This window comes from Hippopotamus amphibius, chromosome 12 (genome assembly GCF_030028045.1).
Source record: "Hippopotamus amphibius kiboko isolate mHipAmp2 chromosome 12, mHipAmp2.hap2, whole genome shotgun sequence".
In the NCBI taxonomy this organism is placed as follows: domain Eukaryota; kingdom Metazoa; phylum Chordata; class Mammalia; order Artiodactyla; family Hippopotamidae; genus Hippopotamus; species Hippopotamus amphibius.
Window position 1 is genome coordinate 6,240,647 of NC_080197.1, and position 14,533 is coordinate 6,255,179.

The 14,533-nt window shown below is 51.6% G+C and overlaps 1 protein-coding gene across 1 annotated transcript; it reads right to left on the minus strand.

Annotated features, from left to right (window-relative positions):
- FAM210B (family with sequence similarity 210 member B) lies at positions 1-11,448 on the minus strand. Its single transcript, XM_057702555.1, has 3 exons — positions 11,210-11,448; positions 2,920-3,092; positions 1-2,336 (listed from the first exon to the last, which is right to left on the minus strand). The coding sequence occupies exons 1-3, from the start codon at positions 11,393-11,395 to the stop codon at positions 2,120-2,122; spliced, it is 576 nt and encodes a 191-aa protein (XP_057558538.1). The 5' UTR covers positions 11,396-11,448; the 3' UTR covers positions 1-2,119.
- Between the last annotated feature and the right edge of the window lie 3,085 nt (positions 11,449-14,533).

Here is a 14,533-nt window from a genome sequence, read left to right on the forward strand (position 1 = left end):
AACTTTACAAAGATGTTTATTTGTTTTGCGGAACTTAAGCTGCTCATTTTGTCAGATAAAAAATTAGAGGTGACCAATGGCTTACATCTTTAAATTAGATCATCAGTTCTACTCCCCTAGTTCCATAAAAACAATGTAAATACAAGCGATTTGTACATCTTGCTGGTGAATTCACATAATGCTCTAGTTCCCTGATCTTTGATTCCCTCTCCGATCTAGTTGCTCTGTTCTGTGCTGACCACTGGCCACAGGAGTGGAGTGGAGCTGGAGCTTAGAAGAGAACGCTGTGGCTATTTGGTATGATCATTTCTTTTATTGCTTCTCCTTTCAGTCCACTCCCATTCAGGCCCTTAAACCTGTAGGAATCCCTGTCGGCTTTTTTGCATAGACGTGCATGGTGTGGAAGGTGGTTAGGACCTAAAGCCATCTGTTCACATAGAGACAGCAACACAGAAGCGCTGGTCCTGCCCTCACGAGGAATTACCTAGCAACGCTGTCGCCATCTCGCTCTGCTGTGTACAGGTGTCCTTGGAATTAGACCCTGGAAAGGCAGTTCCAACTTTAAATTGCTAAAACCTTTTGGCAATGGGTTAAGTGCTTTAAACGAGGGGAAAATCACGGATCCACTTTAAAGATCTTGCAAGTGGAGAATCTGTCCCACAAAGATTCTTATAAAAGTTAACTGAAATAACTGATTGACATGGGTTTCTAAGGGCTAACTAGGAAACTGTCAACAGTCAGATCTCAGTAAAACTGGGACGATCAGTTTATAATTCCTTTAGTTTTGATTGTCACAAATGTAGTTAATCAAACCAAAAAAACTAAAATAAAAAATAAATCTGGGAGCCAGAAAGATAAATGCAACCCCTCATCCATGGCGGCAGGGCAGACTGGTTACACTGGGGTTCCCATGGTGTGGAGCAAGTGTCCTGTCAGTGAGGCCAAAGCCCACGGGAATACATTCCCTTCTCCGCTGCCTGCTCCTGACTATTTCGAGGAGAACGTCTCAATCTGCATCTGTGTGCTTGGATTTCTAGTCTTAACCAATGTCCCTAGCAGAGAATGAGGGGCCGCCGGTCACACCCTTTATCTGGTAAACTGGCTCAGTCCCTCTCTGGTTTGTGTTATTATTTTGCAGTTGCCTGCCATTTACAGCAACTGCTAGTAATTTTCCTTTTTTAGAGAGTGATGCAAAAATCTTTTTTTTTACAAACATAATTTTAACTCGAAAAATATAAGTAGCAACACAATGTAAACATTGTGACAGTAGTTCTGGAATGTCTGAAGTCTGAGAAAGAGTTAGGCCCAGATTGTCTCAGCTTTCTGTAGCTGTGCAGTAGCCAAGTTCCTCTGAGGACACAGGCGTCTGGAGCCAGCTGATACCATCACTATTGGATGAAGTTTCCATATTTTACCTTAACAGAGACTAATTATTCCGACCTACTTTAATGAAATTCGGGAAGGATCAGCTAGAGGCAGGCCCCGTCACGTCCAGATTTGAAGGTATTTTGGGATGAATGAAACATCCCAGAAATACTTGTTTTTCTTTTCCCCCAAACAAGTGTAATGAATGTCAAAGTCTTGATGCTCCTTTAGATCCTGAATACATATTGTGAAGTCTTAAATTCTTTTTCATTAATTGTAGTACTGGCAGCTGTCTCACACAACATTGCATATTAAACCTCAGGCAGCCTGACAACAAATATTGGAAGAAGGGAAATTTTAAAAACCAGCTTAATGACTCATTGCCCTTTAAGAACTTGAGTGAAGATTAACCCCTGAGGCTTTTGCAGGCACAGACCCTCACCAATGATCTTCTGGAAGGAACATTTCCTGGCAGACAGTTTTGTCTCAGGTGACAGCTCATTGGTGATGTTTTGCTGACGTTTTAGATTATGCAGATAAGCCCTGTGAGGAATAGCGTTACCAAAATGTATAAAGCAAAAAAAATTACAACGATTTGAAGCCCTGAATTTTTGCTGGCAAAAGTAAATCCTATTCATGAGAACACAGCAGTTAGCTCCTGCCCCCCACCCACCGCAAAACCTACATCCTAAAACCAATCCAAAATGTGTCATTTCAAAGAAATAGGTTTTCAGGCCCACCGTTGAAGAGTTCATCAAGGCTTTGCAGCTGGAGGTTTAAAAATTCCCACTTTCCGAAAATATCTGACAATCAAGGGCACGGAAACTAAGGTAATGCTGACCCTCACGGGTGCGAAGAGCTTGTGGATGGCGTAGGCCACCACGAAGGTACTCGTGCCCGCTGCCATTTTCGACTGTACCAGTGACTCTTTGAACCCGAGTTTAAGCAGGATGGCTGACATGTCCACACCACTGGAGGGGAGAGAGGCAAAGAGACAAACAAAAAACACAAGACGTTTACTACACCAAGGGATTAAGTTAAACAATCACTTTGGCTACGAGACTTACAGTGTTTTTAAAAATGTGATGAAAGTAGCTAGATGAATAGAAAGTCTTAGGAAAAAACTTCTTATTCCCAAAGACTCTTACATGACAGAGAAAAACAAATATTTGTTACTGTCAAAAATCCTACCTTGATAGGCCTCCCTGGTGGCTCAGTGGTTATGAATCTGCCTGCTAATGCAGGGGACTCGGGTTTGAGCCCTGGTCCAGGAAGATCCCACATGCTGCGGAGCAACTAAGCCCGTGCACCACAACAACTGAGCCTGTGCTCTAGAGCCCGTGAGCCACAACTACTGAGCCCATGTGCCACAACTACTGAAGCCTGTGCGCCTAGAGCCCATGCTCTGCAACCAGAGAAGCCACTGCAGTGAGAAGCCCCTGCAGCACAACGAAGAGTAGCCCCTGCTTGCTGCAACTAAAGTCCGCACAGCAACGAAAAACCAATGCAGCCAATAAATAAATAAATAATTTCTCTGTATTAGAAAAATCTTACCTTGAAACAATCATGTAAAACATGCCCAAGGAGATTAATGAGATGCCAATGTGCAGCGACACGCCAACGGCACCATATTCTTGAAAAATCTTTTTCAGCTGCTGCGACTTGCTTTGCTTTTTCTCTGTACTGTTGCTGTTGCCACCTGTTGTCACAGTGATTTTGCTGGGGTCCTGCACACAAACCAAAGAAGGGGAGACACTTTAGGGCAGGAGCAAGGATGCCAGTGGTCATCACCAGCCTCAGATTCACGCAACATTCTGCTCTTTCCTGTCCGGTGAGATGAGTCACTCTCTTTCTTCATCAGCTGAGGCTAACGCCCGCTTAACCACTGAGTGCAATGAAGGGCTGGGTACCAGGTATCACGGGCAAAACGATGGCCCTGGTGTCTAGGTCCTCATCCCCAGAACCTGTGAACATGTTACCTTACGTGGCAAAAGGATTTTGCAGGTGGGATTACATTAAGGATCTTAGGGCACATCATCCTGGATTTTCTGAGCAGGACCAGGGTAATCACAGGGTCCTCATACGTGGAGAGCGGGAGGCATGAGGGTCAGAGAAGCAGACGTGAGGGCAGAGCGGAGTCAGGTTTGCAGAGATCTGTGCTGCTGGCTCTGAAGACAGAGGAAAGGGCCACAAGCCACGGAACGCAGGTGCCTCTAGAAGCTGGAACAGGCAGGAAGTCGATTCTCCCCCGGAGCCACTGGGAGGAACCAGCCCTGCCCACACTGCCATTAGCCCTGTGAGGCCCAGCCTGGGCTTCTGACCTCCAGCATGAAAAGAGAATAAATGTGTGTTGTTTTATGCCACCAGGTGTGTGGTGACGTGACCACCACGCTAGACTACAAAACCAGACAGAGGGTGTGAAATAAAACAGAGCAGAAGCTGTGACATTTACTTCTGGAATCAAGATTTACCCCTGAGATCTGAGTGGATAAAGGGAGGGCTAGTTCCCGGCCATAAATGCACCGACGGGGTTAGTACAGAAATTATTCATGGCGTGGGGTGTCTGTTAACATTTATTGAGCATCTACAAGGCCTGGAATCTTTGGGAGAAACAAAAAACAACAACATTGGATTAAAAAAATGAAACAAAACTGCTCCTCAACATGGAGAGTGCCTTTTTCATCTAAGGATTTCTTCAGCTCTAATGACACACCTCAGAAAATCGCAGGCAGCATCTGGGTCAGTCGGCTCCCGTTCTTGACTCTGCAGTGGGGTGGCTGCTTTCTTGTATTTTTAGAACACCCTGCAGCAGAGGCACACTGCAAAGGCCGGGGGAGTGTGGGGCGGGGGGCGGGGAGCCAGGAACATGACATGCAGCGTGGAATCCCCAGGAATGAAAGTGAAATGGTACAGGCGTCCGGAGCAGCAGCCTCCAAACTCAAGGAGGCAGGGGCCCTCCCAGCCCTGCCTGCTTCAGAGCCACTGCTGGGCGGGTGGGAGCTCTGACCAAGCCCTTCTGCGGGGAGGCCCCAGGTGCTGCCTTTCTCAGGAGCTCCCAGGGGACCAAACGCTGCTGGTCCATTTGTCTGTGTCCAGGTGCCCAGCCTCCGAGTTGAGAGACCTGGGGTGAGGCCTGGGCACTGGGATTAGATATCAGGTCCCCAGGTGCTTCCATGTAATCGGCCAGGGTTGCCAGGTAAACTGCTCAGCACTCCCGCCTCCCCCTGCCCTGCTCCATCCCACCCTCAGCAGACCCCCCAGTGGCCTTCCCTTCTCCTCAGTGCACAGACTGGAGTGGCTCCACCGGTACTTCCCAAGCTGGAAACGCAACCTGTCACCTCCTCCAAGAGGCCCTCCCTGACCACCTCAGCTGCCTGCCCTTCACAGCAGCCACGCTATCACACCTCTGCTTCCCTCTTTGAGGTTTCCATCTTCAGGAATTGTCCTGCTTATAACCTAACAAATATAACAAGTACATGTACGTGAGAGTTCCGTTCCTCGCTTGTTTGCTGTTGGCCAGAGGCCTGGAATGTGTGGTTGCAGGGAGCAGGGACCTGGTCGTCTTGCCAGCTCAGCACGGTGGCTGCAGGGACCGTCTGCCGAGGTATTAGGGGTCGAGCTGGATCGAATGCGCAGGCACTAGGATGTGATCAAGAGTTTTAAGTGCAGCAGGTCTGTTTCTTCCTCAGGTACTTCCACTACCCACCTGAGTCTCGTCTCCCCATCACACTCCAGGTGCCAGGCCTGCGCTGTGTCCTTCATCCCTTGTGCTGTCCTCTGAGCCAGCAGCCCTGGTGGCCCACCCCTGCCCTCCCATCCCCAGGATGTGGGGGTGTCAGAACCTGCTGCCCCGCCCTCCACCATCGGCCTCCTGGGCTGTTTTCTTTCTTTGACGGCATTTGGACCACAGCTCCCTTGCAAGTCTTGCTGGGGCTGGGGGGCTGGGGCAGGAATATGAGAGATCCCACCCAGGGCCGGGGCCTGACCGCGCAGGTCTCCACGAGTGGCTGGCTGACATACGGAGCAGGAGACAGGGCTACTGACTGGAGGGGTGCCAAGGGGCGCTGGGCTAGGCAGGTTTAGGGGATGCTGCTTCAGGATGGAACCTGCGAGCTGGTGGCCGCTGGGTTTCCTCTCTCTGGTCACCCTGTTTCCACACAGGGAGGGCACTGGGGGCAAGAAGGGGTCCAAACCCTGGCATGACGTCAGCCAGGGCCCTACTCACATCCCACCCTGGCTGGTGACTCCAGATGTGCGTCTCCCTGAACTCTGAGCCCCACACTTGCCTCGCTGTGGATGCCCACGGCCACCCACCTGCAATGCGTCCCGACGGGTTCCTGACCCTCCGTCCCCCACACCTCCCCCTCCAGGTCAAGGCTGTCCCTGTTTCGGCAAACTCCATCCTCCAGGTGCTGCGGCTAAAACCTCTAAGTTACCGTGACTCCCTGCTCACACTCCATGTCCAAGCCATCGGCTGACCCCGCCGCATCCAGATTCAGATCCCTCTCCCTTCCAACACCCGCCAGCCTGGCCCAGGCCCCTCATCTCTCCCCTGGGGGTTACTGCGACCTCCCAGCTGGTCCCCCAGTCCCACCCTTGACCCCTCAACGCAGTGGCCAGAGGGAGCCTGTAAAAACCGAGGTAGGATAACAGCACCGTCCCCCTCAGAGGCCTCCTGGAAGCCAAAGTAGCCTGTGCCCCAGCCCCTCAGCCCTCCAGACCCCCACCCCCTTCTCCTTCCTGCTTCCCACTCGGGCCACGTGGTCTTCTTGCTGCGTTAAGGAGGACAGGCCAGGCCCTGCTCCAGGCCTTGGCATCTGCTGCTCCCTCTGCCGGGAGTGCTTTTCCCAGATGTCCTCATAGCTCTGCCTCCAGATCTTTATCCAACATCACCTCAGGAGGCCCTCCTGGGCCCCCCTCTTTAAAAGCGAGTCCCCTCACACTGCCGCTCCCGTGCATTTTCCCCCATCAGGACTTCACCACCGAACGCCCCGAGGGTGTTTCTTCCTTCTCCCTGGGTTGGGGGGTGGGGTGGTGGCCCATCCACTTTGGCGCAAGTTTGGCTGATGTATAAATTACACACCATAAAGTCCATCTTAATGTTTAAAGTACACAGTTGAATGGGTTTTGTGTGTTTGCAGTTGTGTAGCCATCACCAAGATCTCAACTGGGAACATTTTTGTCACCCAGGTAGCAGTCACTCCCCATTCCCCCCTCCCCATCCTGCTGGGGGAAGGCAAACACCAAGCTCCTTTCTGTCTATGGATCTGCCCATTCTGGACGTTTCATGTACATGGGGGTCATACAACACGGGGCCGCGTGTGACTGGCTCCTGCTGTGGACTGAATGTTGGTGGGACCCCCGCCCCCACCCCCACATGTTGAAACCGAACCCTCACCAGGATGGTCTTTGGAGGCGGGAGGTGACTATATCATAAGGGTGGAGCCCTCATGAATGGGATCAGGACCCTTATAAAGGAGACCCCAGAGCGCTCCCTTACTCCCTCTACCATGTGAGGACGCGGCAAGAAGACAGAAGACGGCTTGCTATGAACTAGGAAGCAGGTCCTCACCAGACGCTGAATCTGCCCATGTCTTGACCTTGGACTTCTTGACTCCAGGACTGTGAGAAACGAATGTCTGCTGTTTAAACCACCCAGTCTATGATATTTTTGTTACAGTAGTCTGAACAGACTACGGCAGCTTTTTTCACTTTTCATCCTGTTTTCAAGGTTCATCCACGTTGTTGCAGGTATCAAATTTCATTTCTTTTTATGAAGCAGAATTTGACTCAACTGAAATACAAAGTACAGATTCTAAAATTTACTCTGCAGGGCAAGCGGGACGCCACAGGACTTTGTGCCCTACAAAGAATGTCTGCTGTGTCTGGGAGCCCTGCTGCACCTGGTAATCTCTGGGGCAGCCTCTCAGCCTGGTTTCATGCTGGACAGGAGGGCATGGCTCTGGACCAGCCGCCAGAATGGACGATACACCGTGGGTGCTGCATGTGTGTGGAAGATAAGAAGGCACAAAAGCAGGCCATCCTATTGTCCCCAGAGGAACTAAGTAAGGCTCAGTGAAGGGCCACATTCCATGCACGGCGAGAAGGGGGTGGAATTTAGTCTTGGATTAAAACTTGCCCAGAGTTGGGAATTCCCTGGCAGTACAATGGTTAGGACTCCGTGCTTTCACTCCTGAGGGCGCAGGGTCAATCCCCGGTTCCTGGTTGGGGAACTAAGATGTCATAAGCCATGCAGCGTGGCCAAAAAAAAGAAAACAAACTTGCCCAGAATCATCCTCGATTTTTCTTTTCTTCAAGGTAAATACTTTTTGTTTTTTAATTTTTTTTTTTTTTACAATAAACTTGCATATATTTAGAGAGTACAATTTGGTATCCCAATCTCCCAATTCATTCCCCCCCAACCTCATCCTTGAGTTTTAATCATACACAACAGCTACTCATTTGCCCCTGCTCCCCAAAAAGTTGGTACAAAACTCAGATTTACTAGTTAAAAGAGTCTTTTCATTACCTCCCAATTGAAAGAGCACCTCTTTTCCCAAACTGCAGTTGGGACTGAAAAAAATTAAAAAAAAAAAAAACCAACCAAACAAAACGCCAAAACACCTGGAAGCTTTGGTCCTGGAATTAAATCTGTTTCATTAAAGGCTGCTCAGTCCCTGGGAATTAAGTGTTAAGGCCCTAAGGGTCGGGACAAGATGTATTTCCTTGCTGCCTTTAGCTTTGACTTCTGTGGGTTTTTTCAGACTTAAGAAAACAAACCACCAGCGTCCTCAGGAAAGGCCCCTTCTGTTGAGCCCGGCACCCGGCTTAGCACTTTAAAGGTGTCATCTCATAAAAACCCTCACAGGCCCAGGACATGGGCACCTCTGTTTCTCCCACTTTGACAGATGGGAGACCGAGCTTTGGGGTGAAGCTATGAGCTGACTGGCAGCACCCAGACTGAATTCGGCATTGCAGACTTCATGTCTCCCAAGAGTTGAACATTCCTAAAGGAAGAGCCTGTTCAGAGTTTTTAAGGCTCTGGAGGGGAGAAGGAAAACTGTCATCGGTCCCCTTCTGTTGGGCCAGACGCCCACCAGCCAGAATGGCTGCTGGGAGCTCAGGCTCTTTCTGATAAACAGGTCCCTACCCGCCTTTTGGCTGAGGAGGAAGTGCCCCAGATGGGAGAACTGATAGGAGGGGCAGTGGACAACCCCCGGTTCCAAGAGCCAAACAACATCCTGAGGCTGTTGAAGTGTGGAAACCCCTTTCATTTCCCACCCTGGACACTTGGCCCAGCCAAACTTCATTATGTCCCATCTGTCCACTCGCCAGGGCTGGGCGGAGCTGCCTCTCTCTCTCTCTCTCTCTCGAGCCCTTTTCTGTATGACCTCTATTTTGGCAAAAGGCCTTTTGGCCAAAAAAGAAAAATAAAAAGGCAGCCAGACTTCCAGCTACAGAATAACCAGTATCTATTGCAAGACAATGGGAGGGACAGAATATTCAGACACAATGGACAATTTCTTGTAGGTCGGTGCTGTGGTTAGTTTTTAACTTTCTAGAGTTAGAATCTTATAAGAACAATTTTTTTCCTTTTATCTTGGAAATCTCTTTAATCATTGTGAGCCATGCATTTTTCTTCCCAACCCTGAAGGAGACTCAAGTGGCTAAAATAAAGGAATTTATGAGGATGTGACCTGCAAGGAATGGAAACTTTTCAGACATTCATTTCTCTGTGAAATATCACCTTAAGAACCTGTGATGTAGTGTTATTATCGTTAGTCGCTGCCCTGGTTGCAGATAACATCGTACCTCCCCCCTGGTGTCTGTTCTTAGATAAGTGCTTTCATATACCTGCAGATGGCTTGCTCTCTGAGCCCCAGCGTCCTCCTCACCTCCCAGTTCTTGCTCACATGCTGCCTTTTTAGGGAGCCCTTCCCAGATGACCTTATTTATTAAACTGGCAGCACCCCTCCCTGCAGCCCTACCCATCTGCGCCCCCCTCCCCGCCTTGGAGTGTCTCAGTAGCACTTGTCACGTCAGCAGCCCTGATCTTTTCCTTTTCTGTTTATTGTCCCACCCCTCCCACTAGGCCACGGGCCCCCTGAGGGTGGGTTCTGTCTGTTTGGTTCATTGCTCTACCCCCTACACTTAGAGCAGTGCCTAGCACAGCACAGACACTCACGAGTAAGGGAGGAACGCAGCACAGCTGTTAAGAGCAAAAGCCTTGGAACCAGACTGGTTTGGATCCCAGTTCTGACAGGTGATCCCTGTGTGATTCTCAGAAAGTTACTCAACCTCTCTGGGCTTAAGGGAGAGGACGGTATTGCTTACATCACAGGGTTGTTTTGAGGATTACATGAATTAATATTTTCAAAGTACTCAGAACAGTGCCTGGTACAAAGTAAACACAATTTAGTGTTTATTAGTAATATTATTTATTGCATGAATGAAAACAGGTGTCCCTCTAAACAATCTGAACTTGTGAGCAGGATTTTTAGCTCATTCCTCAAGCCTTCCTGACCCTTTAATTACAGCCTTCTTACTTTAATAACCGTGGGGGAAGGCAGCACGCACGCGCGCACACACACACACACACACACACACACACACGCGCGCGCGCACACACACCTGCCAGTGCCAGGCTCACCAGACAGACAAGCAAGTCAGGAGGACCCTCCATGTGATGAACGCATAGAGGAGGCACACCCATTGGGCTGAGGAGGGCTCAGTGGAGACACCCAAGCTATCACTGGTGGTCAGGGAAGGCTTCCAGGAGGAAGGGACAGCTGGGTGTGTGTGGAGGGTGCCAGACGCATGAGGGTCCCCAAACTGGGCCCAAGAGGCAGAGACAGATGGGGGAGCAGAAGGCAGGGAAGGAAGTTTCTGCATCTCTGGCGGAGGCATGGTTAAGGTCATGGGTCAAATGCCCATGGAACGTTCAGGAAGCACTGGCTCCTGCCGGCACCATGCACAGGCCCAGCATCAGCTCATGTAAATGTCCCCCAAACTACCGCTGGGAAGGTGCTATTTTAAGCCCCTGAAAGGTCAGCAAACAGGCTCAGAGGCCTTCAGCACTTGGGGTGAGGCCGCATGGCTGGTGGGTGGAGGCCAGCAGGCAATGGGACCACAGAGCGCAAAACTCCAGGCACTGCTTGTCCCAGCGTGTTAGTCCTGCATCTCCACACTTCACCGCTGACCACCTTTTTTCTTTAAGGATACCCACTTCAAAACAAAACAAAACTGTAATAGATATTTTAAAAAGGGATGGTCTCCATTACTATTCTGAATGGAAACAAGTTTTCACTTACCATACACAGAAGCGACCGAAGTGAAATACTGATACAATGAAATAGCACGGCGTTTCTTGCGCGCGTCCTGCCTGCAGTCTGACAGGGAAGCCTGCCCTCCGGGTCAGATAAAAAGGGAGTGGCAGCAAGTGCTGCGGGCTGTTAGAGACGGCAGCACCCACCAAGCCCGCCTCCTCGGCCCAGGGAGGAGGCCCCAACGTGACTTCAAAAGGGAACAAGTCTGCCCCGGGTGAGCACGTCGATACCAAGCACAGGCCCCGCCTCCAATCCTCTGGGCCACCCCCACAGTACCCGCCGACGCTTTGGGAACCTGGGACCCCTGGAGGCTGTGACCCTGGGCAGTCACCACACCTCCCTGAGCCTCAGTTTCCCCGGCTGTCAACTGGGAGATCGCTTCCCTGGCTTGTAGAGACTGGGGGCCTGGAGGTGCTCGGTCTCGGGCAGCTGCGCGTGTACAGCTCTCCTTCGGCGGAGGTGGACCGGCGATCCCGGCGCCCGGGGATCGGGGTGGGGGTGGGGGTGGGGCGGCTCACCTGGCGGCCCTGGCAGTTCCCGCGGGCCGCGCGCAGCAGCGGGGCGTCCGGCCCGGGCCCGAGCAGCGGCAGAAACACGGGCGGCGGGGCGCAGGGGGCAGCGGCACCCAGGAGCCAGGTGGCGCGGGAGCGGACCCGGGCGCCCGTCCTGCCCGCGGGGCCCAGCAGCGCCAGCAGCCCGGCCATGGTGCGCAGCCCTGCGCCGCCGCCCGCTCGGCAGACCGCGGCGGGAGCAGCGCGGTGGGCGGGGCCCGCGGGCGCCCGAGCCCCGGTAGGCGGGGAGGGGCGGGGCCGGGGTCGCGCACCATCCTCGGCCCCGCCCAGCGACCTCGCCCCTGACCCCGCCCCTCCGGAGCCGGCGCGGCGGGGCGGGGCCGGAGCTGGAGCCTGGCGCGAATGGGCGGGGCTGGAGACGCGCGCCCCTCCCAGACAGCCTGGGCACTCACTCCAGTCCTGCGGGTCCCGACTCACCGTGCTGGGTACACGCGAGTCAGAGGCCAGGTTCGGGAGTGAAGGGTTAGATTCCTCCGACTTGGTGGGAAGGGGCAAGGTCACGTGTGGAAGGGCTTGTGGAATGGGAAATGTCGTGAGCATCTTTGGGAAATGCAATCTACCACAGTAGTCAAGTATCAACTGTAATAAAGATGATAATCTTTGGTCTCCGTTCTGCAGAAGAAGAAACTGAGGCTCACAGAAATGAAGCCTTCCCTGAGGCCTCTTATCCTCATCTTCTCCTCATGCCTAACCACCCCTTCCACCCCTCCCCACCCCTCCCCCCGGAGCATTTTTTGGTTGAAACTAGAGGATCCATAACGTCTCTAGATCTTTGCTATGTTAAGCAGAAAAAAAAAAAAAAAAGCACAGGGAATTGTTTCTTGGAAAACCCACTGAATTAAGCAGACAAGGCAGAGGCATCTGGGGCTGGGCCCCAGGAAAGACTCTGACAAAGCAACACTGGCAGCAAGGTGAGTTGCTCAGCAGAAGCAGGAGGGGTGTCCAGGCCGCCAGCCAATGGAGGGAATGAATTCTGCAGAGCACACTCCAGACCCTGCTTCCGCCAGGACCTTTTTGGGAACCGCCACTGCAGCTGCCTTCCAGCCACAAAATAGGTCACTGGACACCGGAAAGCAGGGTCAGGCTGCTGCCTCTGCCACAGCTAACTGTCCACACCCATGGGCTGGCGGCTGGACACCTGAATTCTGCTGCAGAAAACCTCACATCTCTGCAAACTTGTTTACCAGCATCAAACAACCCAAGCCACAGGAGGATGCCTCTGCCTTGTTTCTGCCTTCAAAATATTCTGTGGGTGCATCCAGTAGGCAGAAACAAATTCATATCCAGAAACCTAGCTGCAGAGGGAAATATAACCGTTTTGCCAGGCAGGTGTGCTGGAATGCGCTGGGAATCGATGTACCCAAATTCACTACCTCAGGACACGCCACCCCACCCTGCCTCCACCTTGAGATGCCCCTTGGGTCTCACTGGCTAGAACTGAGTCACAGAACACTCTTAGCTGCAAGGGAGTCTGGAATGTGAGGATCTGGCAAAAGAAACAGACTTGGCTTAGATCAGAGCAGGCACATCCTCTTCCTGAACACAGTCGGGGTTCTGTTGTCAGGGATGCAGAGAAGGATGGCTGCTGGAGAGGGGGGGTGGTAACTCCAGACAGTGCAACAGGGCTGTGTCCCCATGCATGGCAGTGAGTGTCACATGGGAAGTGCATGTGTACCAGGGGCAAGGAGAACACGTCAGCATATGTGAGAGGGTTGAAACCGAAAGGGGGCCGGGGTGCTAGAGGAAGAAGAAAGGATTTTTCCCATCTGGTGGAGGAGGAACTACTTCTTTCCAGTTTCCAAGGGAACCATGGTTAATCTGCTCAGGGGTCCAGGGCCTCGGGGTTACTCACTGTGGCTCTTTTCTGTAAGAATGTGGGAAGGGAGATTCTGGAGCACAAGCAGACAAACTGTGTTAGAATAGAAAGTGGAGCATGTTTGGGACATTGCTGAGTTTCCTCCCATTGCATATTCTCTCATTGTATTGATACCTGAATCTTCCTGAGGTCAAGAACGCTTTTATTCCAGCTCTCTTTCTCTGTCAGATTCTGCAGTGCCTGTTCTAAATGTTTTCTGCCCACCTGGAGTCCTCTCTCCTGCCCTGATGCCTTCTCTCCTGGCACATGCCGTCCTACTTCTCAGGGAAAGCTCCAGCCCACCTCCCTGTTTCCCTCCACCATTCCCCACCTCCTGCTCGGTCCCTTTTCGCAAAGCAATGCAGCTACCCGTATATCACTTCTTGCCTGCTCTCCGTTCATGTCCAATCAGCATTCGTTATTCTAGACACCTGCTGTGTGCCAGCAGTGGGCAGTGCAGGGAAAGGAAGGTTTTGTGACTTCATGATTTGGTGGTTAGTGTCACAGCTCTGTGTGGTGCAGGCCTGGTTTAGAACCTTCATTAAGTGACTCCAACTATCTAAGTCTCTATTTCTCTATTTCCTCACTTGCAAGAAGTAGGAGTAATAATACTTGTCTCAAAGGGTTACTACGAAGGGTAAAGGAGATAATAGATTTCAGTGCCTGTGGAACCAGGCCTGACACAGTGAGGACTCCATGGCAACGAGGCTGGTGTTTCTGTCTGTTTTGTCTGCTTAGCTCCCTCTTTCTACTGAAGATGCCTGCCCCCACCCCATCCGCCCCGCCCCCCTCTGTAGTTTGTATGAAGGCACCAGTCTCAGTGGTCAGGGCATGGGTGTGAGATCAAGATCTTGCCAAAATACCCCAGGCCCCTAAGTATTGGCAGAAATGGGGTCGTGTTGTATACATGCATCACCACGTGACTTTTCACTTCACCTGTCACGAATGTCTCCCCTGTGGAAACCATCATTGTGGAATATTACTGACAAGCTGCAGAGCATTTTATAGTATAGATGCTCCGTGATTTCTTTAATCCAATGTCCTGGGAAGGGATGTTATGGACTGAATGTTTGTGTCTCCCCGCAAACTCCTGTGTTAAAGCACTGATCCTCAAGATGCTCGTGTTTGGAGATGGGGCCTTTGGGAGGTAAATATGACTAGTGTAGGTCATAAGGGCAGGTTCCTCACGATGGGATTAGTGCCCTTGTAGGAAGTGGAAGAGACACCGGGGCTCTGGTGAGGTGAGGACACAGCGAGAAGGCGGTCGGCAAGCCAGGACGAGGATTCTCACCAGAACTTGACCATGCTGCCACCCTGATCTTGGACTTCCAGCCTCCAGAACTGTGAGAAAATAAATTTCTGTTGTTTAAGCCACCCGGTTTATGGTATTTTGTTATGGGGGCCCAAGCTGACTG

Coding starts and splice junctions, on each gene's coding strand:
- FAM210B (XM_057702555.1), bottom strand. CDS start 11,395: ATGGCCGGGCTGCTGGCGCTGCTGGGCCCCGCGGGCAGGACGGGCGCC. Junction 3,093..11,209: donor GGAACTGCCAGGGCCGCCAG/GTGAGCCGCCCC, acceptor GTTTGTGTGCAG/GACCCCAGCAAAATCACTGT. Junction 2,337..2,919: donor TTTTACATGATTGTTTCAAG/GTAAGATTTTTC, acceptor TCTCCCCTCCAG/TGGTGTGGACATGTCAGCCA.